This window comes from Platalea leucorodia (assembly GCF_965183815.1).
Source record: "Platalea leucorodia genome assembly, chromosome: 1".
Classification (NCBI taxonomy): Eukaryota; Metazoa; Chordata; class Aves; order Pelecaniformes; family Threskiornithidae; genus Platalea; species Platalea leucorodia.
Window position 1 is genome coordinate 150,880,690 of NC_138823.1, and position 27,774 is coordinate 150,908,463.

Here is a 27,774-nt window from a genome sequence, read left to right on the forward strand (position 1 = left end):
CCCCGGGCTTCCTCAAGACCAAAAGAAACAGAGGCATTACTGAGCCTCAAAACCTCTGGAAGGATTCCTGAAGGAGGGTCTGAGCTTGGTGGCTGCAGCCCCGCTGCTTGGCCATGCCTTGGTAGGCAGGGTGTGGTATGCCCCACTGGCACGCTACCTGATAGCCCTGACTGGCCCTGAGTGATTCCTCGCACCAGTATTCACTCACTGTGACAAAGCAGGGAGACAAGGCAGTTCCCTGGTATTCCAGAGCATCCCCAGGGCAGCCACAAATTCCTTTCCCTCGTGCAGGTCCCCTTTTGACTGATGCAGAACAATTCCCATATTCTCTCCCACTGCTGGAGATGTCACAGGGGGTACAAAGGAAGACTTTCCAGGCATTAAGAGTACGGTGAGTTCCAGAAGCTCATGATTATCAGAGGTCCCACTCATTTTTATAATCAAGGCTGCTTCCTGTAATAGCATCTCACATTTGGTGTTGTGGATCTCCACTGATGGATAGTTTAGGTGGATAAAAACATCATTCATCAAAGCCAGGGCACATAATGAAAAACTCGCTGAGTAAACTGATAATGAAGAAACAGGTTTAAGCCCACATAGCCTTTCCCCTACACTAAACTAAATCCATTCTTCCTTGTGATATCCTGCAGGATATGCCGGGACTTGCTCTCAGCCTCCCTGGTGGAACTGCTTCACCAGGCATACATAATTATACATTAGGCCACCAACTCAGAACATGAGGCGACAAAGTGAGAACTATAGCTCAGTGGTTGTAGCTGTTGTATGATGCTGGAAGAGGAGACTGTAGTCCTGATCCCAATGTATATTCTAACTACTGAGCAACCTGGCAAAATTGGAGCTCCTGTTACTCTCAATGGTTTATAAGAGGCTGGGAGTGCTCAGCTCTTGCAAATTATGTGATAGAGTAGGTGGGACCAGAATGAGCCGGTTACTTCATGTCAGACTGGGGTACAAAGTAGATGCCAAGAAGCTCAGCATCATGAGGATGCGGGTGTTTCTACGCATTCCCAACAGCAAAAGTCAGGCTGTACATATTCCCTCAGGAACTCGCATATCAACTGAATATCCACATCTCTGGTGACATGTTGGATAGCCACAGATGTTACTGTGGTATACATATATCACAGATAAGCAGGACATAAAACCTAAAGTGCCAAGTGCCCACCAAAACCTTAGTTATCACCCTTCCCATGCAACCGGAAGAACTTTGCTGAGGCACGAAAGTTAGGAGACGAGTTGCACTGGGCTCTCATTACTATGAGCACTGAACTTCTAGATGGGCCAACTGCATCTCCTTCTCCACCAAGGCTCCACAGCCAGAGTGTATCCATACATGGTACTGTAGACAAATGTAGCCTGTACTCATAAAAAAACCTAAATGACCAAAGTCTTTCCCAGATCATGGACCTTCTCCAGTGACTCAGGACAGTGATTAGCTATGGCTTCTCTCTGCACACCTCCAATGTGGAGGATTTATAAGCATCATGCCATGTCGTCATTAGCAGCCACTAGCCTAAACTTGCTGAACAGTCATTTTCATCAGGGATGTGCTAAACTACTTCACATAACTGTGCAGCACAAGGTGTATTAATCGAAAGACTAGCATTGCTGTTTTGTCTTTGCCTATCACGTGCTTGTATCCCAGTATAGAGAAACCCTGACTATAACAAGAAACCAGAAATGCAAATGACTAAGGACAGATAAATGAATATTTAATTCAAACCAGCAAGATGTTGTTTGCAGTTATTTATTTTACTAAAATGGTTACATATGTTGAAACAAAGAAGAGCAATAGTAATAATGTTTGTTTTTCCAATATCATAAATAATTATTGAGTCTTCATTAGCTGTTGGCTCAGCACTGATCATGATTTTTGTTATTTAAAAAAAGACACACAGAATTCATTAGAATTTGTGTTTTCAGAAAACTCTAAAGCAGCAGTAGAAAAAAAATAAATTAAAGGAAATGGTAACAAGAAATTATGCCAAGTATTTCTTAAATTTAAAAGCCACTTGATGTGTTTTACAGATTATTCTTTGTGCTTTGATAATTTAAAAAAAGAACCATGAACAAGTTGTTTATACAATGGCTTGTCTTCTCCAGTTTTACTCCAGAGAAGTCCCCAAAAGTACCTTTTTTACATGACAAATTTTGTTGTCGTTTATACAGACAAAAACACTGTGAATATTTCTAACAGAAAAGTTTGTCAAAACCATCAATTTATTGTCACAAAATATTTAATACCAGAATAACTTACAATAGTATGAACAAAAGTGAAGTATTAACTCTCTGCTATTAGTTATAAACTCACATTATTATGTCAAAATCCAGTAAAGTATAAAAAATTAATGTCATGGAATCTTAGACACATAATGATGCAAGTCAGTAAAACATATACTTCAACTGTTCATACAGTCATGACGTACGTTTCTTGCTTGGCACTTTAAGTCAATGCAAATCAGCAATTTAGAAAACAAAGTAAAAATATATATGTACAAAATATTTTCATATCAAATCATTTTCATTGTACACTAAATAAACCCAACAACATGTTATGTTACATCAAGAAGTTTCCTAAGTCGTCACACCAAGGCTGATATTTGCAATGTATCTTGACTATTTTAGTGCAACTGGAACAGCCTCTACTTGCAAGTTAGTTTCATCATTAGCACAGTCCTGCTGCCATTGAAGTGGGAATTCTGCTGTTAAACTCAGTGGGAGCAGGACTAAAGTCTTGTCTTGTTCATTGATGGCTCACCAAAAAGAGAAATGAGGAAAGGGATAAGTAGGAAAAAACCTGACAGGATACCCACAGGAAAAAAATCCAAATCCTAGCAACAATCAGCTCTTTTCCAGTTTTCTGTAACTGATTCAGTATATATCATTTTTGGCTTTGCCACTGTTTATTCAAGCACTGTAAACCTCATTAGACTATTGTTATATGACTTAGAATAACTTGTACATCTCCCAGTAAAACTTAAAAATAAACCCAGTTTTATGCTAGTTGTTACGCTCAATAGCAGTCAAGTTTAGAGACATGACATTTAATACATGGTTTAGTACCTACTTAGAACCCTCCCACCGTAAATGCTAAGATTTTTCAATGTTTCATTTCCCATTTGTGTTTCTAGTTTGGGCTTTGATAGTTTATATTATAGCTTTTTCTCACTGAAATGCGAACTGTCAATCAACCGTCCTCATTTATGCAGTACATACAATATTAAAATGTTTAAACCACATTAAAGTAATAATTTCCACCATGGAAACTTTTTTGAGCTCCACTGCACATAATAAATGGCACTATAGATTTAGTTTTGTACAAGAAGAAATAATTTTTACTTCTACCAAAACTTCAGTAAGTCACTAGCAAAGCTTTAAAATTATAGAAATTCAACTTGAATTTACAGCTAGTCTGGCTAGAACCTTCTCAACTAGGAATCTTTAATGAGCAACACAGCTGGGAGCATATGTATAAAGTTCAAAATAATCTGAACAATTAACTTATTTCCTAAATTTGTGTGTTCTAGAGTATTGCACTTTTCAAAGGAATGATTTTGGTATTTTAATATACTGCATATACAGGTAAGAAACATGCATAACAACCTCATTGTCACTTTGACAAAACATACTGTACAATTTTTATAACACTGTTGATTAAAAAGAGAGAAAATGATGTAACAATTTCATTAAGACTCGTCAATTTGTACAAGTCAAATAAGCACAATTCTCCAGGGCCTCCAGCAGTAATGTGTTTAGCCCTAGGCTGCTTAAGCCCACTTGGAATAATATACAAAGTTTAAGCATTATGGCATTGTCATTTTGAGGCATAATACTGTTGTACTATGCCCACGTTATAGCTTATTTTTTGAAAGCAAGGCACTTACTGTAATAGCAATGCAAACATCTTATGCGCACTTTGATTAACATAAAATAAGTTAATGTTTTGATAAAAACAGGGTTTTTTATAATTTACATGCCTTTTATAGAAGCAATTGAACATTTCATTTAATACAATGAAAATGTCTGAGTCAGAAGGAACATTATTTTTTTTAAACTGACCATACTGTAAAAGGGGGCCTATTTTCCACATTTGCCTCATATCTGTGAATCTGATTTTGCTGAAAACCAATCCTGTGAGGAAAACGTCCGTTTGACAGGAAAAAGAAAAAGGACCCATCTCTTAAAACTGCTGAACTAACGGCACTTTAACAGTCTTTACTTCTGATATATGTGATGATTTCTGAATGATGCAGCTGGTAGTTCCCTGCAGTTTATCCTTCCCCTGGGCAAGGTTCGTTAGGGCCATAGCTGCGTTGATCTCCTTCCAGTATGTTTCGTCTTTGCTGGTTCCTTTTCTGTTAGCTGCGCTAGATTCAAGCAATAACAAATATTTACACGTACGGCTTACGTAGCTATGTGCTGTCAGGAAAACCATAATAATAATTTTGTAAAACTGTGAAGTCCCTTACTCACCTTTCACACTTATTTGGTCCATTCTCCAGGGTTTCTGAAAACAGAAAAAAAAGATGTCTATTTTCTTTTAATAGATTTTAAAACAAGCAAGTTCATGGAATAGGCATATGGAAAAATAACCCAAGATTAATTCCAAAATTGATACCAGATTTCCAAATAAAATCTTTGTTTCGACACATACAAAGGGCCAGCTTCAAGAAAGTGTCTGCCTGGAGAAATCTATACTGAGCTTGGAGCAGGGCACATGTCACAAAAAATGCTGTGGGGAGGGTCCTGAGACATGACCTTACAGCAACAGGCTTTGGTTAGGCAGAACCTCACTGAGCCTCACCAGAACCACACTGGCAGACCTGGTGCTGAACCCTGCCCAGCGCATCCCACACCAGCCTATGTCTGGGAAAAGGTTATCTTGGCAATAGTGAGAATAAAGCTGCTCTTGGAGGTTCACCTACATTTTGCAGGGTGATAGAGCTAGTTTTTTAAAACATAAATCCCAAGGACATAAGGAATTGCAAAATCTAAAAATAAAAATCAGCTTCGTTGCCCTTCACTGAATGCCTTTTTGTATGCACTAAAAATAGGACTTTCACCCATGCACACATGATATGTGTGGTTTTTAATGCGCCCCTCGCCCAGGCTGCAACTCAGTCACAAGAAGCAGGCTGAGAAGGGTACAAGTAACAAGCACACCTGGTTAACAGCCTTCAAAGACAAAATTGCATCACAGGCGTAAGCTACACTTTCCCATCAAGAGTCACATTTGTTCATTCATTAAGTCCTCACGTCGCAGAGAAGCCAGAAATATTTACCAGGCAGAAATGTATAAGCTTTATTCAGTGGCTTGCTATCCTGACACAGAAACACATTATAGAGGACCGAGAAGCCGATGCCTAACCGCAACACCTATGGAGAAGTAGTCAAACAAAAGAAACAGCAATGGCATGAGCATTAATGGCTACAAGATCCAAAAAGCCCCTAAACACAGCATAAATCTCATAAAGTAATGCATTTCTTTATAAGGCTGGATTCCCAACTAAAAATCAACCTTATTGCTAGATCTCCATCAGATTATTAATTAAAAGTTGACCTTTTCTTTAAACTGAGCTTCCAGTGGAATAGGTCCCAAAGCACATTGCAGCCCTTGGTAGCTCTCCATTTACAAGCAACTTTGCCGACCAGCAGCCCGTTTTCTCATACCGCCAACCCACGTTGAACAACTCAGCCCAACAGCACTCCCCAGCACTTGGAGGTGACCACTGGAGACCACAATCTCACCAGAAGAAATGCAGACCAGCTGTAATTTCAGAGGTCAGATGTTTGCCAAGCTGCTTGATTTAACAGGCCTCCATCCTTTTGCAAAACAGTTTTATAAATACATGTCCATAAGTGACCAAGGTTTTCATTTTGTTCCAAAAGAGCACATCTTAAATCAGTATCTCTTAAGCTCTCCTAGATCAATGCTTGAATGGGATTCAAGAGGGGGAAGTTCAACCTATGCAGAGAAGAGGGAACCAAGGAAAAAAGAAACATTTGATCCAGAGAGAGGTACTGAATGACACCAAAAGTCTCCTTCTTCATGCTGTACTTGGCTACAAATAATTTTTCAGCCCTGCTTAATTTTTTTTTAATAGAGACAATTTTAAAGGGGAGGTTTAGGACTGAATAGGTCAGTAGGTATGGAAATGGAAATGGCAAGTAATAGAGAACGTCGTTGCCAGAGCAAACCTGGATATAAATACACCTCTCTCAAGCATCTGTCAGTTTCTTTTGCTGTTGGAAAATATTTCCTACGAACAAAAAAATTGCTTGTACAAACTTCTGAGGAAAGGAGGTGTGAATGGTGACACACATTCCAATTCCAGCGTTTATTTGAAGGAGTATTTGCAAATATTTTTTACTGGTGTTTAGCCAGCTCTAAAAGAAAGCAGCTTGCCCATGGTATAAAAGCAGTAGCAAAGCTAAAAAATAAAATCCAAGAGCAAAGAGCTACCCATTCTTTAATTTTGCTGAAGATTTTTCCTGAATTACAAGTCTTTTTTTATTCTATTCAGATTTTATGTTTTTTCAAGCAAATAATTTATGTCAAAGAAACTCGAAACTGGGTTACAATAAAACCATCATTGATAATTTGCAAAGCTCTTGCTAATAACTGCTGTAAAAGCATGTTACTACAATGAAGTCTGAAAATCCATCATTTCAAAGCACAGCCCCTCTTTTTCTTGCCAAAAATCCTTTTCTGCTATACCAAACCTCTGACAGCATATCCCAGTTTGCACTACCAGAGCATCCAAGCAGCTCACATCTGTCTGAACAGCCCTTCGTGAAGGAAATAAGTACTACCACCATTTTTTGGATGGGGACAGCCACACTGAGAGAGACAAAGACCATTCCCCACGCTCTCCTTGACATCTTGTCCATCAAACCAACTTGATCCAACTCAAAAGGAAGAGTAGGGTTCACCTCACTTGCCATGAACCTGCCATCTAAATAATGTGTCTTTATTCAGGCTAGTTGTCCAGACTCCGTTCACAAACAAGAGAGATGTCCTCCAAGAAGTGGTTTCAGCCCACCTATCTAACACCGCAGTCCAACATCCCTGAGTGCTGCTGCAAAACCAGACTGTGAAGCCCTCTTCTATGGTCACCTCCTCCCACTGTTTCCCTTTGGGTAGCGTTATCATCCATGTGGATGTGAGCTGTGAGCTGGATGAGGATAGGACCGTATCTCTCCTTTGGAGATAAAAACTGGCGGTGTAACTACAGCCGTAACTGTTTAGCTCAGCCTGGAAGAACTGCAGTCTGGCCACGTCTGGCTCTTTACTGACAAGAGAGGGAACATAGATGACAAAACTTTATCAATTTTTTTTTTAAAGAAAAGGTGAACCTTGCCTGACATTTCGCTGCTTCTTCATCCCTTGCAATCTACCTGCTCTAGCCCTGACTACTAATTAAAGCTTTTGATAATTAAAGCTTTTGATATTTGACATAACTGCACAACAATTGCAAAGTATATTTCAACTGTAAAAGCAACATTTTGGTGGGACTGTTTCATGAATATAGTCAAAGAACAGCATTCTCAACATGGAAAGTGTTTGATTTCTTGACCATCGCGCAACATGTTCCTAGGTTTCTTCTCTGAGGCAATGAGGAAATGGCATTGGGACTGGGTAACATCTCTGGAAATGGTGATGGAAGGAATGGAAAAATGATGCAGCGTACTGAATCTGAGTAGCCTCAGCTAAGGACTCACCCACAGCAAGTGCTGATGGGCAGACCTCGCACTTCACTCATGAGTCCTCTCTCACTGCGTGAGAGGCAGCACTTTATACGAGGTACCAAGGATGCACCATAGCTGCCCTCTCCAAGCACTGTGGTTAACTTTAATCTAACATGCCTTAGGTGGCAGCCACCTCTGGTCCCTTCTGAAAAAGTGTGGTCCTCCCACTAGTTGGATCAAGGCAGGCTGTCACACAAATTTCAACCCCTACAGACTTGTCAAGCTTAGATCGATGTGTCAAGTGACTCCAGAGAAAGCCAGTGCTGATGCATTATTATATTCCACGCTGTTCCCAAGACTTATTTAGGGTGTACACTGAAGTTTATCAACAGCATACCACTAGCCAGCACAAATAACTTTCCTAAACAAACACAGCTGTGCTCAATAGCATATTTATTAATTGAAACCCAAAAAGAAGCTGCTGCTGAAGGTGGTTTCCTCTGTCTCAGAAAGCTATGTGCTTCTTGTGAAAGGATATTGGTAGGCTTTCAGCGTATATTGAGATCCTATAGTAAGTCTATCTAATATTAAACATCAGAAACATCTTTTTGTTACAAATTTGGAAATCACTTAAAACAGTGGTCATTTGCTCTACAACTGGAAAGTTTTAAGCACTAGGAAAATGCAAATTCAATCATTTATAATTAGGGATTGTCATTTATACCTCACTTTCTGGTGCTTCCTTCTGCTCCCAGTTGCAAGCATCCAGCGAACCAGCTTTTGCCTGGCCAGGAATGTCTCATTCTGCTCTCACCATCCGCCCAAAGAAACCAGCAAGGCGGGATATTTGTTCCCTCTTGTTTATAATAGGAAGTCACTATAAATCACTTACCAATGGAATCCTGTATACCTTTCCATTAGTATGAATTTTCAGTATACAGTTTACTGTAGCATGCAGTGCCAAGAGTGTAGTCACTGGACAATACCAGCTTTGTGATACAGTATGGGATTTTTCAGGAGTCACATAATTATTAATAATATATGTAGCATATATTATTTTTTTTTCACCACGAAATTTCTTCATAAATATTCACAGGCTGATTCTGACAGCTCTCTTGCAAGGTAGCCTGCAGTCCCATTTTAGCAGAGATGGAAATGAGTCTCAGAAGTCCAAAGACAACATGCCTAGGCAATACTTTGACCATTTCAAAAGCATTTAAGAGCAGAATTTTCCAGAATTTCTCCTATATTTAAAATGTTTTCTTTTGTTCTTCTGCTATCAGAAAGGCCCACCCAAAGAAAATAAACCCCAGGGTTCTTGCAGGCAAACCATCCTTAAACTGGACAATAGCAACACTTACCTCCAGTACATTGCCATTACACCTGACTGTTGTCAAAATAATATACAAATAATTCACAAGAAGATATACATCTAAGTACATACACAGTGCTCTTTTACATACTGCATCCAGTATTAAAGAAGAAAGCCAGAGCGTAAATGCCTACTCCAATTTACAACACACAAAGGCTCTCTGGCTACGTGGTGCTTGCGGCACATTCAAATATTTCAGAACAATTCAGACCCTTACCATTTGCCGAGTCCAGACCAATAACTTTTATATGCTTGGATGACTTCAAGGGTGTGCTAAATAATGTTAATTACGGTTACATTTTATTCTTTGGATCTAAGAGTTCTGACCTAAGAATATCACATGTGTGCGGTGATGAACTGACTACACCTAAAGGCCCTGCTGGGAACAGCAAAAGAAAGACCGACCACTTACATAGGACCAAGAAGCATCCACGTTGCTCCCCTGCTTGGTGTTATATACAGCTCAAGCTGAACTGCAACAACTAACTGGCTTAAAACCCTGCTTTGTGTTATCAGGTAACACCGACAAAGCAAAGATGGCTTGAAACCAGCAGGGGAAAGAACATGTGAATGAGGGAACAAGACAGAGAGGAAAGGGTACAGAACATTATGTAGTGGGGAAAAAATGGACATGGAAGTCAAGACACAGTAGGTCAGCCCCACATGTCTGCCATATTTCTTGAAGCTACTTAAACATGTACAGATTCCTGACGAATTACACACCTTCTATTCTAGCTCAAAACGGAGAGGAAAAAAGAACTGCTGGCCCCAAATGGTGAACACTATAAAATATTTGTTGGTTCAGTAAAAGGTCCCATATAACTTATCTTCATTTTAAAATTGGCAATGTTATTCAGCTGTTTCTCCCTCTGCCTCTCCTGAACTTTCTTTTGTTGGTTTTGGAGACTCTGGCTTAACATGTGTTGACCAGCATTTTCAAAACAAGCAAGAGGAGGAAAAAGAGGGAGGAACAGGAAATAAATTGGGGCAGCTGAATGAAAAATGAAGTTTACATGTGTGAGTAACTTAGTGGTGAGATGAGGTATTTCTGTAGGTCACACACACACACCTTGACTCTAGTATTTTCCAAACCGCAATTTCAGGGCACATACGACTTTCAGATCTCTGGTTCTCCAAGAACAAAATTGGGTTAACTGGAGTTAATATTCCTGTACTCTTCTGCATTGACACAGCTCCTTTCCTCCCGAAGGATCCCAAACTAAACCATGAATCACACATCATCACTAACGTTTACCCACATCTGGGGAGGGAAGGTGGCTTAGCACGGGCTGCTCAGCAGTGCAAGGGAGGGGAAACCGTAGCCCAGAGCACCAGGCCAGGCCCTTTCCTCTTACAAGAAATGTCATTTAATCTTGGTGCAAAGACTGTAGCACCTTTTGAAAACCCCAAGCACAGCAAACGTCTGCTCCTCTAGCTTGAATTGGAGGAAGCAGGACTTGGCCTTCCCATGCTTACACTTGCAGTGCTCCCATTTTGAGCCTGATGTGAACAGACAAATGAGTTTCTGAATGCGGATACCGTTCAGCCAGAGACGCACACTACCAGAGGCTTTCTAGACATAGACAGGACTCATCCGATCCAGCACAGCAACTCTTAACACCCTTTTCCTTTTCCACCATCCTCCCAGGTTTCTTAGGGACATCAGACCTATTAAGGATGAATTACGGAGAAGCACAGGCAATAAAGCTTGTGCTGGAAGAGACTCCAAACCAGAGTCTCCTACAGAAACGTTCCCCAGACTCGCCCCAGTGGCTGACCTCCTGCAGACCCTGGGCCACCTCCACATGGGATCCGCCTAGTGTTGTCCCTCATGAAGCCACTCCTGCCCAGAGCAGGTCCTGGACTGGGCAGGTCCCTGTGAAACCGCCCGGTTGGGGCTGGCAGTGCTCGTGCAGCAGAGCCTTTCGGTGGAGGAACAAAAGTCCCCATTCGAGTTTCAGACAACCTGCAGCTGCAGACATGGCGAGGCACTGCGACCTGGGAGTGCGTGTGATACCAACCGCAGCTGGTCCGATCTCAGGGGGGTACCGGATTTCTACTGACAAAGATTTATTACCATGTCCTTCTGTTGGGTGGGAGGAGGAAAGCTGTCAGAAACTTGCGGGAACGAGGTCTGGGCCCAAGCTCTAGAGAAAACTCCTTTTCAGCAAAGCTTTCATTTACCACTGCCCTCTCTTTCTTCCAGGAGGAGGTTATGGAGCTGCTTGTAATGAAGTCACCCCCACAACCCTGTTTGGCTTCACAGTGACACCAGGTACAACGGACCTGTCATCAGCTGTTACCTCCTTTCAGATGAACAAACTGCATAATGACAATTTATGTTCACAGTGACAGCTACAGTGAATATTTTTCCCTGTTCTCCCAGTGTTTTTTTTCCAGGAACAGCTTTAGCCCTGGTCTGACCTCTTCTATTAAGACACATAGGTTGGGTCTTGCCAATGTTGGAAATATCCCTTTGCCATCACGCCTCAGACCAAGCCTTTTCAGGGAAATCTTTCTTTGAAATTTGCTTCTTACACCAAAACATCAGATATAAGCTTTAACTGTGAGAGACTGGTACCACTCAAGTTTTTTTCCTGAATACCTGGGAACTTGAAGACTTTTTTTCCCTGTGCAGCCTGGAGCCTGCTGAAGTGGAGTAGGCATCTAGTTACATTTTAATACATGTGATTTTTATAAAATAAGTGTACATGCCCACAGAGACTGGGATAGGTGTATTTTATAAACCATAAAAGAGAATTGAGTTTGCAGGTCTATATTAACATTTGCATTAATAAGTGCACTGAAAGCCCCACATAATAGTAGGCATGGTGCAAATGGTCTTACAGTCTTGGGCTATGCACCTGCATGTGAGAATTTATGACTTAGCAAACTAGATACAAACCTGGTGTAAATCACTTCATTGTTCGGGCTGTCACGGCTGGCTCTAAATTTCCTATGACCAGTGACAGTGTGTTCTCCTTGGTGAGATGCAGGGCACTGTGGGAGACTTGTTTTCTTAGCCAGACTTTAGTAGGGCTTATAATGGGAGTCGGGGCTGTACCGTGTTGGAGGCGAGTTGTTAACGAACTGACGGTTATACGGTATTATGTTCTTTTCAAGTTTGCTGCAAAGCTGACTGAAATCAAATCTTTCCTCATTGAGTTGGCATGTAATTAATAGTGTAATGTTGTCAGATTCCTTGGTGATAGTCTCCCACACGCATTTCATAATGGATAAACAAATATCTGACCTAGGCTTCATTTTTTTGGTGTTATTTAGAAAGGGATTTACAGCACGTGGTGTGCTGACTGGAAGGATGAAGTAGTTAGCCCTCCTATTGCAAACTGTTATGGGTTAACAGTGAAAACCAAGTTAGGCAGCAGGGAAGGGACAGGGTGAAATAAAGAAAAGAAGAGAAAGGAGAAGAGGAAGGAAAAAAAGAAATAAAGGAAAGGGCATGGGAGACGTTAAAAAAAAAAGGAAATGAGAAAATGGCAAACGAAGATTCATTAGGAAAAAGAAGAGTAAGGAGTATGAAGGGAGAAAACATACTGCTGTGTTCATTTTCTTTATTTTTAATACAAAAATATCCTTTTCCCACCCAGGAATCTCGTTGTTGTTCAGGCAGGCACGTTCAGGCTTTCACTCTGGATCTAAAAAGTTTAATTGGGAGCTCTTAAAGCCTAAAATAAGGCTTTAAAAGTAAAAAGCTAAAGTCAAACGCAGCCAGGGTAAGCACTATTACACTCCAGCCCAATTGTTTTTCATTAAAAAAGCGGGGTGAAAGGGAGGGTTTCAAAGCCATATTTCAACTGTAGGCTGACACTACAGCAGTAAAATCTGATTTTGTTATGCTAGTTGGCTGTGGGTTTGGGAGCAGACCCTGCATATGCGGTGTAACGTTATGATATGAATGCATGCACACAGGATATTTTCAGAAGTCTCCTGCAGAATTTGGAGAACTGTGCCCCCCGTTCCCGTCGCCCCGCTCGCAGGAGCCAGCTCCTCGCCTGCCCATGGGAGCCAGACGGGCTCAGACATGGCATATGCTGCACAAAGGCAATTTCAATTACAAGGTGCTGTATTTTCAGGCAAGTGGAGGAACTTCTTAGTGAATGCCAGAACTGATTTCCAGGGTGCGTTTAGCCAGCAGCATGAAGTAAAGAATGGATAAGTCTGTCAGGGAGAGGAAATTCACTGTTTCTTTCACTTGCCTGTAGGATAAAGAAAAGACTGACGAATATGATCTTTTTCAACAGCTACTTCCATCCACTGCATGGGGTACTGAGATGTGCATAATACTTATGTCCAAATATTAAAGCCCAGGTACCTAAGTTATGGTCCCAAACTTATTGCACTCTGTGTGATCACAAGCGTAAAAATTGAAGCAGCTTGTAAGGAAGTGCATAAGCACAAACAGGGCTCCAACAGTCAAACAGCCATAAACATGGCTGTAGGCTGCAAAAGAGCTTCATGGTAACCTCAGACAACCATTGTACAACAGATCCTACAAATTAAGGGATCGCATGTGAAATTTAAAAAATTATTTATATCTATAAGGAGATACAGATATATTCATATATATACGTATCTGTATCTGCTTCTATATGATGTGTGCATAAATGCGGGAATGCCTAAGCAGTCTGCCTTCCCACTAAGCGTACTGTGAGATACAGCAGTACAATCACACTTGGTATTTTCTGTGGTCACCGCCTCCCCGAAGGCGCAGGACGGACCTGCTCCGGGGCTGAACCTGGAGCAGTAGGTGAGACCTTTCCCTGCACAACCTCAGTGCCGCAGCACAGCAGCTGCAAGGCTGTTGCAGCAGGGGAACACAAGAAGATAAAAGACAGTCAGATAGATTTAACAATGCCAAGTAAATCATGTTGGTGATTGACAGTCCCCCTCTTCTGCTACAGTTTGTGGGGGGGGCTGGATGAGTTGTTTTAACCAACCTTTTCATAGATGCCACAGTACGTTCCCCAGTTTCTGGACTCCGACTTGAGAGCCCGGGCTCTCATCTGCAGCAGCGCTGAGCGCTCGCAGGTGCAAATGAGGGCAACGAGAGCCGTGCTTTGAATGCATAAAGAGCCATGAAATAATGAGCATCCACAAGGTCCTAGGTATCTAAAATGACTTCAAATTGTAATTGTTTGGTGCCTCAGTTCCCCATTTGTGAAATCCTACAGATGTCTTATGAAAACAACTTTATTAAAGTTTGTGAAGGACCAGATGGAGCCTATCAAATGGCACGGAACAGCACATCATGAAATCAATCATCCTGTTCTCAGAGATGCTTAGTTGCATTTACGTTAGTGCTTTGGCAGTAGAGAAGCAGCAATGAGCACCCAGTGAGGATGTGAGCTGGGTTTTGAGGCTTCTTTCAAACTGGGTTAGTTCACATCCATCAGAAAAGTATTTCCTCATCTAGCTAGAAATGTGATGGGAACCCCTTTATTCCACATGCTGAGGAATTACAGGAACCTACACAGAAACCTGTAGTCACATACTTCCCTGACCGTATGCAGAATAACCAGCAGAAAGAAACACTGCTGAGTGAACTGCAAGGGGATGCCCATGGATTATTCTCACCTCCAACTGCACAAAAATGATTTTACTGTTTGATTGCATTTTTCTGAGTCAAGTTTTTAGTTCTGCTCCCTCTGCTTTCCCTTGTGAAGCTACTGCAGTCGTCATGCTCCTGCTCACCACAACTTCCACTGTTATTATTTCCATTACAGGATTTCTTCCCAAACCTAAATATTCCCAGACACCTTCTGAACAGGCCCTCAGAGATTCTAGTAAACTGGGAGGTATCTCAAGAAGGGCTGTGTTTTCAATTTTCCTATTCACCAGGCAAGTGAGAGACGGTGCAGCAAACCAGGCAAACGGGGGAAGGCTCTTGGAGCAGAATTGTGTGCCCAGAATTATTCAGCAAGTTGTACCCATTTGCCAAGAGGTTTTGAAGAAGCAGAAACACCTCCTTCTCCAAATATCATCTTCTATTTATAAATGGTTTGAGTCCTAGCACAGTGCAATTTCAATGACTCTGAAGGAGAATTGTACTTAGAAAGAGCTCAAAGACTATCCTGACTATCATGGAGACTGGTGCAGTGTACTAAATCAGCCAAACTGAGCTTGAATCCTCAAGGAGCAGCAAAGCCTTAACACTGCAGATGCTCACTAATTGAAAGTTGTAAGAGCCCTTCACAGCGGAGTCTTTGCGTAAGACAGATGAGGCTCCTGCACTCCAAAGGAGCATGTGTGGGAAGTCCTGAAACAGTAGTAGGCCGGTATTTAACATTGCAAAGGCCTTGGATGTGAACAGCTTTGTGGAAGAAGATGGAATTGCTCTCTTGGCAAAACATGTGAAACTGTCTGTGATAACGGGAATGAGAGCAAGGATGACTGAACAAATATTTGCACCGAATGCCTTGTCAGGACAGGGGAATTGCTACTGATATGATCTTTACTTTCAATGTTACTGCTTCTGACAGTCTTACAGACTTTGCAGATGTTTATTGGACTAAATCATTCTTCAAGAATGTTGGCTCCGTTCCCAAACCTGAACAGTCTGAATGTGAAGGGGTTTGTTATTCAACACACACTGCTGCTTTTGGAGACAGTGATTTTCAAGAAACCAGCAGGGAAGCGTCGTCAACTGATAACAACACGGGACTGAATTCAGACTTCTCAGCACTAGGGGCCTCAGACACGAGGCACGCTTGAGTAAATGTGCACCACGTAGCGGGACATCATGTATCCACGTGGCACAGCACCCTGCCTGAGCCGTGACAGCGATGCTATGCCACATTAATGAACCTATATCATAGCAAAGATTGCTGTGGAGAGACAGGGCTTACTAGCTCATCCTGACCTTGATATACTGCTTGCAGTTCTTCGTATAGCACAATTGCATGAATTTTGGGGCCTCTGTAAAACTCACTCCACAGCGCTGCAGAGGTTATTACTGTTCCAGTCGGCTCCTCTAGCTGTAGGACACACTGCATAACAACGAGGAGTATTCAAACCCTCTGCCATTCATCCCAGGGAGAGCAGTTTGCAAAAATGCAATGACTGAGCTGTAGAGGACCCTAAGCCACCATATTTCAAGCCAAGCAGATTTGCTTTCAAATAGAGTATCCGAACCACGGGCAATATGCCCAGGCTGTTTCTCTGAGTGAAGATACTGATTCTCTGAGATCACTGCAAACAGCTCTCACCTGAAAAAGCTACACTGGCCACTGGAAATGATACCAAAATAGCAACTACACCAAAATAGCAGTAATAATAATTGTGACAGTAATAACACATATATTTTAAATAATGAGTGATAAAAGGTAATCCATGCCTTTGTACTAATAAAATGACAAATTATTGAAGCACGATGTATTATTACTGCAGGGGAAAAAATGTATTATCCAGAACTATTAAACATATTTCTCCCAAAAAGGCACTGATTACCTTGACCAGTGTAGCCCAAGTCACAATAGTGGATATGATCCAACAGCAGTTAAAGCCAACAGCCTCCTCTAAAACGTAATTGAATTGCTGGCTGTCAGCCTCCAAGATCAAAGACAATGTTATCTAAAGCAGCCCCTCATAACATTTTTCCCCCAAATAGGGTCAATACTGTTTGTTTAAAAATGTCAGGTCAGTGCAGAGATAGGGTGCTTCAACAATACGTGAGACAGGTGCAGAAGGCAATAATCTCATATTTACTACATATTTGTTTTACATCAGCTCATACATGTTTTCCTGGAATTCAGGAGATTTCTATTAGGGAATTCTCTCCTGCAACAGTTTGCGATATCAGACTTAAAACACACATACATATTTATGGTAAAGCCATATGGTATTTATGGTTAAAGCAACTGACATACTTCAAAAAATATGAATTTTGAATAGTTTGAAAGATCTGTAGATCAAAAACAACTCAGAAGCTTTACCAGCATGTATAAATAAGCAGTCTTCCCTCCTGTTACTATAAATCAAAAAAAATCCTTCACCCAGCAGGGTTTGCAATCAGGGAAAACTGGGCTACATATATACGCATAAAAATATGGAAAAGATCTGCATTCATAGAATGCAATTCCTCACACAGATGCAGTTGGAAATCACTGTGGACTTTTTGCTCAAGGAGCAACCAAATTAACTTTATCTCTGAGTAACCCACACTTCTGTAATTTGCTTATGTGTCTTCCCTGACCTGCTTAGGTGCTTTCCTAAGGGTAAGCAGCATCTGCAACAATCATGTATTTGTACAGATAGCTTTGCATCCTCATCTCCCTTTTAAGAATTTCCACTTCTATAGAGGAAAGCAATGAGACAGGAAGCCATGGTTCCAGACATAAATAACATTCCTATTTTTTAGGGAATAACTATAGTGAAAAAAACTGAGATCCTTTGATCCTGCCAACACAGTCCAACTCTAGGCTTTGAGCCTTTGGACGGAGAATGAGAGGAGGACTCTGAGCAGTCACGCAAGCCAGGCAGCTATCGCACAAAGGCTCTAAGCTCTGCGAACTGAAATGGTGCATGTTCTCTAATTAACTCGCTGCTATTATTAGTAGTACTTCTGTTTCCACTTTTAAAACAATACAAGCTTTTTCTTTCGTTTTGCAAGAGTTTTTACTTTTGCCCATGAGCCAAAGCTTTCCTGTAGAGCAATAGCCTGTACATCACAGTTTGCAAAGGTTATGGAGACCTGCAAAGGGTCTGCAAAGCAGACGCAGCAAATCCCACGTGCAGACAACGCCTGCTGTCCTCACCACCCTCCTTCTGCAACAGCAGGCAAACAGACCGTGCACCACCAGCAAACGTTGTATTTGACAGTACAGATTCATCAGGGCACACAAAGCACTCACACAACCTACCTAGCTGGCTACCACCAACCGTTTTACTTCAGATGAACAAACTAGCAAGGTGTTGGCAAAACCAGCCCCTCGGAGCACTACTGAGAGCGGCTCACCCACAGGCAGGACTCAGCTAGCACTGGCATACACCATCAACCCCAACTGCAATGCACAGTTAAGCATGTCTTTTAAAAATAGTCTCCTGATAGCACTTCCTAGGCAACTACCATCTCCGGTAGGAGCATCCTGAGGGCTACTCAACGCACCCTGAAGGCTGTTGCCCACCCATAGCCTCCTCGAGACTCCAAATACTGTGGCCTTTAAAATCACGGGAGCAAAATGTTTTCTGTTCAAATGATTGGTAATGTAAAAGCAGAAAATTCCAACAGTAAAACTAAGGTTTAAATTGTACTCCTGTTTGTCAATAAAATCAGACTCGTTTCTTTTTGTGTCTCAGAGAAAAATAGGATCTGTAGAAAATGTTTAGTAGGACGCTAAATTTTAGAAAAATGGGCAAAATTTATAAAGGGAAGTACTACTTTTTCAAGGATGATGAAAACAGTATCTAGATATGTAGTAGTATAAAATCTACTGCCTAAACGCTACATTTATTTGCACAGCACATTTTTAAAAAAAAGCATTTATATTTCAAGAAAACAGTCCAAAATTTTCTCTGATTATATAATGAAGCTTCAGATGAGCGTACAGCTCTTTCTCTGTTATTCTTGTTCTCATAGATACGTGCAAGACACGTTCCTTTACAAAACATTCCTACTTTCTAAGCAGCAGAAAGGATGCCCTCCTTTGGGCAAATGCACACTTTTCATTTATTTGGACAAAAAAAATATTAAAATTAAACAGAACACATTTCCAATCAGCACTTGCTAATTTGAAACACTAAAAATTCTCCCGTATTGAAAGCAGATTGCTCTGAAGAAACACTCATTTTCAAGGTCATAACAGCGCTGGCAAAACTCAAAAAAGTTGTAGTCCAACTTGCTTGTGTTCAGCTGTGTTTACTTAGTCTCAATTTGACAAAAGTCTGCCTCTGATTATACATAGCAGTCATCTGTCCACAGATAAATAGATATTACACAAACGTTTGGAGGGAATGACATTTGGCTACCATTATTTTTGGAATAATTTACTCTGCATCCTGAACTTAAAACACCAAAATGATTCATAATGTTTTTTGGACCCAAGTATTTCCATTTAATAAATAAATTGACCTCTATAACCTTTGTGGACTTTATATTGGACACGTTAGTGGATAAGAAAAAGGCAATTTATTGTTAAACATTCTGTATGCCTGGGGCAGGTGGATTTATACAGAATTGCGACCAAAGCCAGTGGCACAGCCGGTGCACTCACTGCAGCAGGTCAGAGCGCGGCGCCTGCACTGCAAAGGGCTCAGGGTGCTGCTGGAGAGGGGGCTCCAACTCAGCTCCACAAGACAGCCCACCCCATCGCAACCTGCAAGTGTGTACTGCGCAGCCCTCTGCAGAGCATGCACCTGCGGTTAAAGCCCACACTAGCAGAAAACCTAACGGCACTGCCTGAAATACAAATGTGTTTTCTATTTCAAATGTACCTCTTTCAGCTGTAAACTTAATAGTTTTCTGCCTATTATTTGCAGGAGGAGAAACGAATACATATTGGATGCCAAACCAAAATTTTGCCTTATCTCAAGCAGGTAGTTGTTACATGACATTTATAAAATATCTTATATTTTAAAGCAGACCTGCAGTATTTCTCTGATGTGGATAAAAATTTTGTCCAGTTAAAGGTATTACTTAGCCTAAGGCATTTTGTGTTATAAATTATCCAGGAATAAGGTAAAAACTTATGAACAAATCATAGTCCCTACTCCAATTCCTTCCCTCTTCCTAATTCTCTCCCCTTTAAGCCCCTGTCAGTTCCCCAACATCAACTACCCCAAACAGCGCTTCCATGTCAAGCACTGGAAGTATCGAGGGCAATTTGAAGTCCCTGAGGGATACTGTTACTGCTGTACATTTCGAGTGGAAGATGTTTCCAGAGTATGGTGATAGATGGAAGAATAAAACCCAGACCAGACAGAGGGTCAGATAGATTAGTTTCTGTAATGTTAGCATGCTTTCAAAAATGTCTTTTCAATTAGAATAACAAAATTAAGAAAGCCTCTGATGCAATAGGAACCATATGTTTGACATATCCAGCTTCTCTCTCTTTGACATCTAAATATTCAGTTTAAAGAAAATTAAGACATTTGTTTACAAAGAACTAGTTTATGTGTTTACAAGACTAAGCTGAATGTTTTTAGGTGGAACGATTATATACTAGTCATTTCCCCTCATTTTCCCTTGTTTCAGGAAGGAATATTACTGCGAAGAAGGAATGTGTTTTCGATGTGGACAGCTGGAGGTACAGAAAACAGATTTCTGTCACGTGGAACAAATGCAGCAAATTCCTTATTTACGGGCTGTTTTCTTACAGAGACTAAGTATTAGGAGCTCATTACACTATGATGCAAAACCCTGCTCATTCAGAAGCATGCTAACGATCGCAACCCAAAGAAGAGTTAATTCAGATGGAATCCAGGAAAATGAGGCAGCACAGAAACCTCATCAGCAGTCCAATCACATGACAAAATGCGAGGCATCTCCAAAGCCACTGCCTGCCAAAAAAAGAAAGGCTGCTGCAAGAAAAATACTTTCACAGCTTGATATCTGGGTCTTGTGACTGCTATCCAAACAAGGAGTAAAAGTGGTACTATATAATGTGGCAGGGTAAACAGAACCACCCACTCGTCATCACCAATCATGTTTTTAATTCAGATAAACTCTGTTTCTTTAAAAAATGATGGGGGAAAAAGAAACAAAACCTTATGTTGAACTTGAAAATTATATGTATAATCTGATCTGGTATGACATATTTTAGGTTCATTAACATCATGAACTATATAGGAATGCATGATTTGCCATGCAAGATCAGACTATTGGTCCATCCCAGGTGATGTCCTTTCTATGCTACTGACTGATGCTCATCTCAGAGGAACACAAAGATGTTGCCCTCAGCCAACTATGCAATAGGTTGAGAAGATTTTCTGCCTGCAACTTACAGATGATTACTTGAAAAATTTTCAAACGGGAGATGTGATCTGCAAAATTTACAGAAAGACGTAGATCTGGGAGAAGTTCAAACTTTCAGGAACGCTGGGTCATAGAAGCCTCCACATTTGGCCAAACTGTCTTACAGTAGCCTGAAAACTAGTTACAGTTTTCAAAACAGGTCTTGGTGGGATGCGCCGAAGTCTGGGTTGGGTATGATTAAGCCAAAGTATGAAAACTCTTCTATACTTTTGTGTCCGGCTTAGTCAGGGATTGTGGATGTACCAAGAAACTGGGAAATTAATAACCACACGCCCAATACAAACAGACACCCTTCACCACCACTGCCGCCGCCACCAGAACTAGAGTATTTCCCAGCCTTGGACTAAGTTCTGGTTTTTTTTCCCCTGAGTTGTGAGCAACAGTTTGGATTCATTTGCTTTGTATTCCAAGCAAGGTCATACTCTGTTCTAGAAGTGTATTTGCTCTGAGCCTGTGTAACATGGAAAAAAAAGCCAAGACATAGCAATTAGATTCAAAGGTGCCTTCTAAGAAGAGTGGCAATATCTTGCATGCTTATCTACCCTCATTTGTCAAACACTTAGAAAAGGAAAATGTCATTCTCAGTCCACACTTCTCATTTTGGACTGTGAAAAATGCTAATATCTCCTATCCTTCTCTAGTTTATTCTAGAGCCCTTCCCCGTTACACTCCAGATTCTTATCAGTATTTCCATCTTATCTGCTTCCCCAGTATTTTACCATCTTACCTTCATCCCTTTGATGTCTTTTCTTTCCTCTTCCTTCCCCTCCATTGCTCTCCCCTTTCCTCTTCCTTTTTGTTCTTGTCCTCAATTCTGCATTCCCCTTTCCCCATCCTTGCCCAGCACTCTTGTCTCTACAATCTTCCAAAAGTTTCTGTTCTTTATTTTCCCACCTGTATTTATTTCCTGGGTGTGAGTTTTCCTTTTTCCCTTCGCTCTCCATCCTTTCTTCTATCTTTTGCCTCCTAGAACTGAAATGATACTCCAGCCATAACCTACCTGAAAAGTGAGGTACACCTTTTAAGTCCATTGTCAGTACTAAAGGGATGGAAAGTGTCTCAAAAAGAGGTAAATGACTATTCCAGTCACTGCCCCGGACAAACAAGTGTACCTTCCATTCACAGCTGGAGGAGTTCAGCGCCTGAGCAAAGTTATTCCCCATTTGCTACCAGTTACTGTTTGGTGTGGGAGTCCTGCTATAGCAATCTGTCCCCACACCAGGGCACAGAGCAACAGACAGAATTTCTTGCGGTGGCCGCTGGGTGTTGGTGATGAGAAAAACAACTCAGATAATGTAAGTCCTTTCTTCAGTCTTAACTGAGAATGGCACCTAACATAAGTGAAAACTTTGTTGAAACTTAAAAGGAAGAGAACTATACATGCAGAGACAGTTATGCACCGCTTCACCCCCTGTATTCTGCTGGATCTCTAAGAAAATACCAAAACCTCACAAGAAAAGTTCCTTGTATGGCATGCATCATGTAATTAATACCACAACTAACGAAAATCTCCATCTTGGCTTCCAAGTGAAGTGGTTTAACATCCTGTGAAAGGACAGAATTACACCACACAAGCAATTAGGTCAAGAGGATAAAAGACTAAGCAGCATCGATTCCCTGAACTTCTTGAGATCTGCCCATCAAAACAGTAAATGCTTGCTTTAAAGACGAAACAAGCTAATAGAAACATGCACTAGAAATCATCTTTATGGCCAACACTCCAGAGAAAATACTGGGGAACGCTTTTCTTTTTCACAGTGAATTATCACCCCTGTAACACCCCCCAGTTGAAAGCCCGGCTCCCCTCCAGCTAGTGCTGCCTGGGCGAGCTGGAGCTGTCTATGCACGGCCCAATCCAACTTGCACACCCAGTCTTTCAAAATTGTCTCTGTTTTCCTTGTCTCACTCTTTTTATATTGCTTCTGGTGTTTTTTTGTGTGTGTTTTTGCTGCTGCTCGCTTCCCACCCTTTCTGCTCTCCAACTGCTTGCCGGGCAGGCACAGCAATTCCATGTAAGGAACGTGGGGAAGAGAAGCATTCCTTGATTTTTCTGTGCACAGTAACTTGGATGACATTTGATCATACACAGAGATTAAGTCATTCACGAATAGGGCCCAAAGGGAGGAACAACTCCAGAAAAACAACCCTCCTTGCTGGTAGTGCAGCATCCAGGACTCCACAGTCATTCCTGCCACACTTACAGTTCGTAGCCGATCTGGCAAAGCGAGGAATCCAACTGCAGGCTCTGTGGTTTAAATAAAATGTATCTGCAGCAGCTTGGATCAATGTTTAAAAATGTTCCATGTTATTTTAGTCCAAGGACAAGCATTTAAAATTAAAAGAAAACTTTGGCTTTAATTACAGATTAAAAGTGAAAGTTGTTTAAAAAGAATGCAGTTCTGAGAAGAACAGTAATAGAAATGATTTAAAATTTAAAACTCGTTTTTCTCTTTCCCAGCATGTGACAAGTCTCCTTGTAAATATTTAAAACAAAAGTTTGAAAGCGATTAATTTGTGGCCAATATTTAGGGTGCTTCTGCCTTGCTGTCGTGGATCTTTGGCATAGCTTGACTTTTTCCTACATTTATGTTTTCAAGCTAGAATAAGTGTCAGATTTTGATGCATGTTGCAATGGCCAAAAAAGAACCACAACGGTAACTTTTACCTCCTTTTCCCCTAAATTTTGTTACTACACATGTGATGCAGCACATGTCACCACCTTATACATAAATGCAAAGGGTTTATTCCAGATCAGCTACGAGCAATGCGATCCCAAAGCGGTTAGGTGCTACAGTGGAGAAGCTGCTGCTCTTGGGATGATTTTCAGCAACAATTGCCCATCTGAAAATCATTAGTGCATAGCAGTAGATTTTCCACATGTTCATATGCTGGACAAGCAGGTTGCCCTTGAAGTATGGTTCCCCAGGGGAAGAAGGAAAACCCAGAGAAAAGTATTCTATTGTCAGATCACGGTTTCACTAGAGCCAGACAAAAATATGGTCAAGCATTCACTTGGCTGCTCTGCTGGCAAAACGATAGGGTACCGAAATGGAGACAGCTAATGAAGAAGGCAAAGAATGAAGCTCAGGAAGAAGAAGATCTTAAAGGAGTATAGATATTTTTTCTTTTAAAAAGTCAGAAATAGGGTTAAGTATGGAAATTTAATGACTTTACTATTACTGACCTTTATTTTTATAAGGCCAAAAGGTTTAGAATGGGTAGTATTTCCCTGATAAAGTATCTCATCTTCTAATTCAGCTGTGTTTGAAGCACCAATGAGAAAGTATTGAAGGAGCCTAAATAAAAAAGGGTATGAATATAACTAGGCAGTATTTGATATTTAATGCCCCATTAATCGATAATTTGGCTTGAAGGAGGAAAAAAGTTGGCAAAGGGGAATGGAATTCTTTAGCTCCTTGTTTTACTTAAGAAAAATTCCCAACGGGCTTCACTTAAACAAAGAACTTTAGTTTTCCACTGGAAAGACAAAAAGAAAATCTTGGTCTAGCATGTCCTGCCACATGCTTTAACTACACAGTAAAAGAGTATGTACTTGGATCCCAGGCACATTTCAAAAGTGTAGTATTTATTAGCTGCTCTGTTGCCAAGTTCCACTATTATCATTTTATTATAACTAAGGTATATTTTTACTAACTAAATTATATTTAGGTCTTTAGTTTAAGCATTTGAAGGTCTCGGAGTGTCACGTACAAATGACATACAATATATCACAGGAATTTGTTGATTTTCTCCCTCCTCCTCTATAAACAGTTACCCTATATCCGTGATCTTGGGGCATCTGACTTTCCTAAACCCATAATCCAGCTGTAAAGATACGCAGGGGCCGAGGGAGCGAAATCCTCGGATGGAGCAGGGCTCACCAAGGACGAAGGTGAGCCTCTGTTACTGGATAACCCACGGCACGCACGTCCCTCGTGCCCCAAGGGGCAGCGCAAACCCACCGCTCTCCACAACCCCCTTCAGACACCGTGCTCCCACCCTCCTCTGCTGCCCTTCACCCAGCTCACCCAAGACCTGGCTTTTTGCTGAGACCTCCTGTTCCCAGCCGGGGCTGCGGGCTGGTTTTTCGTACACAGGAGGTGTTGCGTGGTGGAACGCAGCCTCTCCATGGGCGTGGGTGAGCAGGGGGCAGCAGCTCAAGCCAAGGTTGCCCCAGCAGAGCCATGTCCCACGCTCCCCTTTAAAGGACTTTTGGTCCCGGGGGGAGCATGGAGCTGCTGCCCATCCTATTGGGATGGGACAAAAAGAGGATGTGGCCATAAGGCAGGAGAGGGTTTTGGTGGGCTCACATTGGGCTGGGTGTTGCTGCTGCTCTGGGTAGGGAAGGGCTGTCTCTGAGCAGCCACATCAGCTGCAGAGAGATGACAGAGCTCCTCAAACCTCAGCAAGTGCAGCAGTACCGTGGGGCTGAATAAAGCCTTTATTTTTCCTATTTCGTGCAAGGAATGAAGGAAGAGCAGTACCCAAGTATGAGCACTTACATTCTCTGAGGGTCACAGTCTTTGATCTGTGAGCAAAGATCCCACTGAAAGCAGCTGGAGTTCACCAAATGAAGTTTGGAAAGCTTTGCAAACACATGAACATTGTGTGTCAAACCATGTCGCGTGCTTTGGGGCCAAAACACTCAAAAACCAGACCAGAACTGGATTTTTGCTTTGTCCAACATCAAGCACTTCCAAAGGCTTGGTTTTAAAACATCTGAGTGCCTGTCCATCGATTATCAGGTAAAGCTGAAGGCACTTTGAGTCAGATATCAGATGTAATTATTAGCCCCGTCTGAAGTAACAGGGCAGAGAATCAGGGATGTGAATCTGTAAGTGAGTTGAATGAGGTACAGAGGACTGAGAAATATTAATGACGTTTTCTCTATACAGATCCACAACAAATGTAACAAACACAAATTAATGCTTATGTGCGGTTGTAGCCAGGAGACGTTATCACTCAGTCTCATTAGACAACGAGTGAAAACAGCAGCAGAAATGCTGAAAGACAGTACTAAAAGGAAAACAGGCTTATAAAGATGCCTGCCATTTTTATTCATTTAAAATGTTTAAACAAGCATTTCTTTACTTTGGTTTAGCTAGCAAAAAAGGCCTTTGCATAAAACAAAGGATCACTGGGATCAATACCTGCAGGTCAGCCTCGTCTTCTCTGCTGACCTCCATGAATAGGATTTTGGGCTTTGCTGGGCAAGCCAGAGTAAGCACTTCGGTGATGTATGGGATTTGAAAGGGAGATATCTCATCATTTGTGGATAACACAATTGGGAGCCGCTTTTCCTCCAGCTTTGCAAAGTTCACTGCCATGGTGAACTACTGCACAGCTCTGAGCTGAAGGAGTAAGTACAGCAAAACGCCAAGGCAGCAGGCTTTAATTCCACAGATATTGTAATAAAGTGCTGAAGAAATAGGTGTGTCTGTGTATGCGTGTGTGTATATAAGACATTGTATGGTTTACAAACACCACTACAGTCTCTGGAGCTGACCAGAGCAGGACAGCTTTTTTAGGGGTTCTCCCTCCTTCAAAAAGCGTCTCTAAACATCCAGTACTACTGAGATTCAATAATTAGGAAGCCCACAACAACTGCAATTCTGATGCTGCAGACAGGGAAGGGCCTCAGGCTTCACCCAGCACCCATGCTCCCCCAGCTGCCACGAGTCTCACAGGCTACGCTGGGCTCTTGCTGACACTGCTTTTGCTGCTGGCACAAACAGTGCTACAGCCACCCAGAGCTTTCCCTGATAAAGGAACAAAAGCCGTTGCCTTCTGGAGGAAGCTCATATTTGAAGATGATCCCGGGGAAACGAATTAGCGATGCAGTAACCAGCAGCTACACCAGCTAAACAACATGAGAGGGAGAAAAGTAGGACAATGAATTTTAGTGTGTCTGTGTAATGGGCAATCCACCACCCCTCCTGTGCAAAGCTGTCATAAATACTCGGGAGCAGACGGTGTAATTTGCACACCAGCTCCAGGATCTGCTCCCCGAGCAGCCGCCGGTCCAGGCTCCCCATGGCTTAGCCCACAACGGGGCAAAGCCAGACCCCGCTCCTTAGGGTGGGAAGAGCAATTAGAAGAGCTGGGATGAAAGCCTCCCTGAAGTCAACAGCTGAGACAAATTCCCCAGCACACTAAGATCTCATTAAAACTGCCCACAGTGTCTAGTCCACAAAGTAAATCTAGCACAAGGCGAGCAATCCTGCTGCTGTTTTGCAATGCATTACAAAATACCTTGGCTAGCAGAAAGAATTTGAGGCAATTCGCTCCTGAAGAGCCAGGTCGTGAAGAGCCTTCATTTTTCCAGCAAACTGGATTTAAGTTGACAAATAGTAACTGAGAGAAAAAAAGCCCAACAAAGTAAAGGGGAGATGGAGAAACCGACAACATTTAACTTGATCTTCGATGGTGTAAATCTGTCAATACCCACAAATGACCACAAGGCCATATGCCAGTTTTTACTCTGAGATACCGTAACTAAGACATTTGGCTGGTACCTCACATTGGAAAGAAAGTTTTTACATTTAGAAATGTAAAACATTGTAACATTTAAGGAATTTTGGCTACAGCCCACTAGCCAGCCTTCCCCCAGCTTCAGCTAAGGGATTATGTGGAATGTTGCTTTGCTTTTCATGCATCTGTTGCCTAAATCAATGTGGAGGCATGAGGGAGGGACTGAAAATTG

The 27,774-nt window shown here is 41.7% G+C and overlaps 1 protein-coding gene across 1 annotated transcript in view; it reads right to left on the minus strand.

Moving 5' to 3' along the window:
- Positions 1-4,201: 4,201 nt before the first annotated feature.
- Positions 4,202-27,774, minus strand: part of MKX (mohawk homeobox) — a gene marked incomplete at both ends in the record, with an annotated part of 44,065 nt that continues 20,492 nt past the window's right edge. Inside the window, 2 exons of the mRNA XM_082327320.1 lie at positions 4,202-4,388; positions 4,495-4,528. Coding sequence (XP_082183446.1) covers positions 4,202-4,388; positions 4,495-4,528 — 221 coding nt within the window. The remainder of the gene's footprint in view (positions 4,389-4,494; positions 4,529-27,774) is intronic.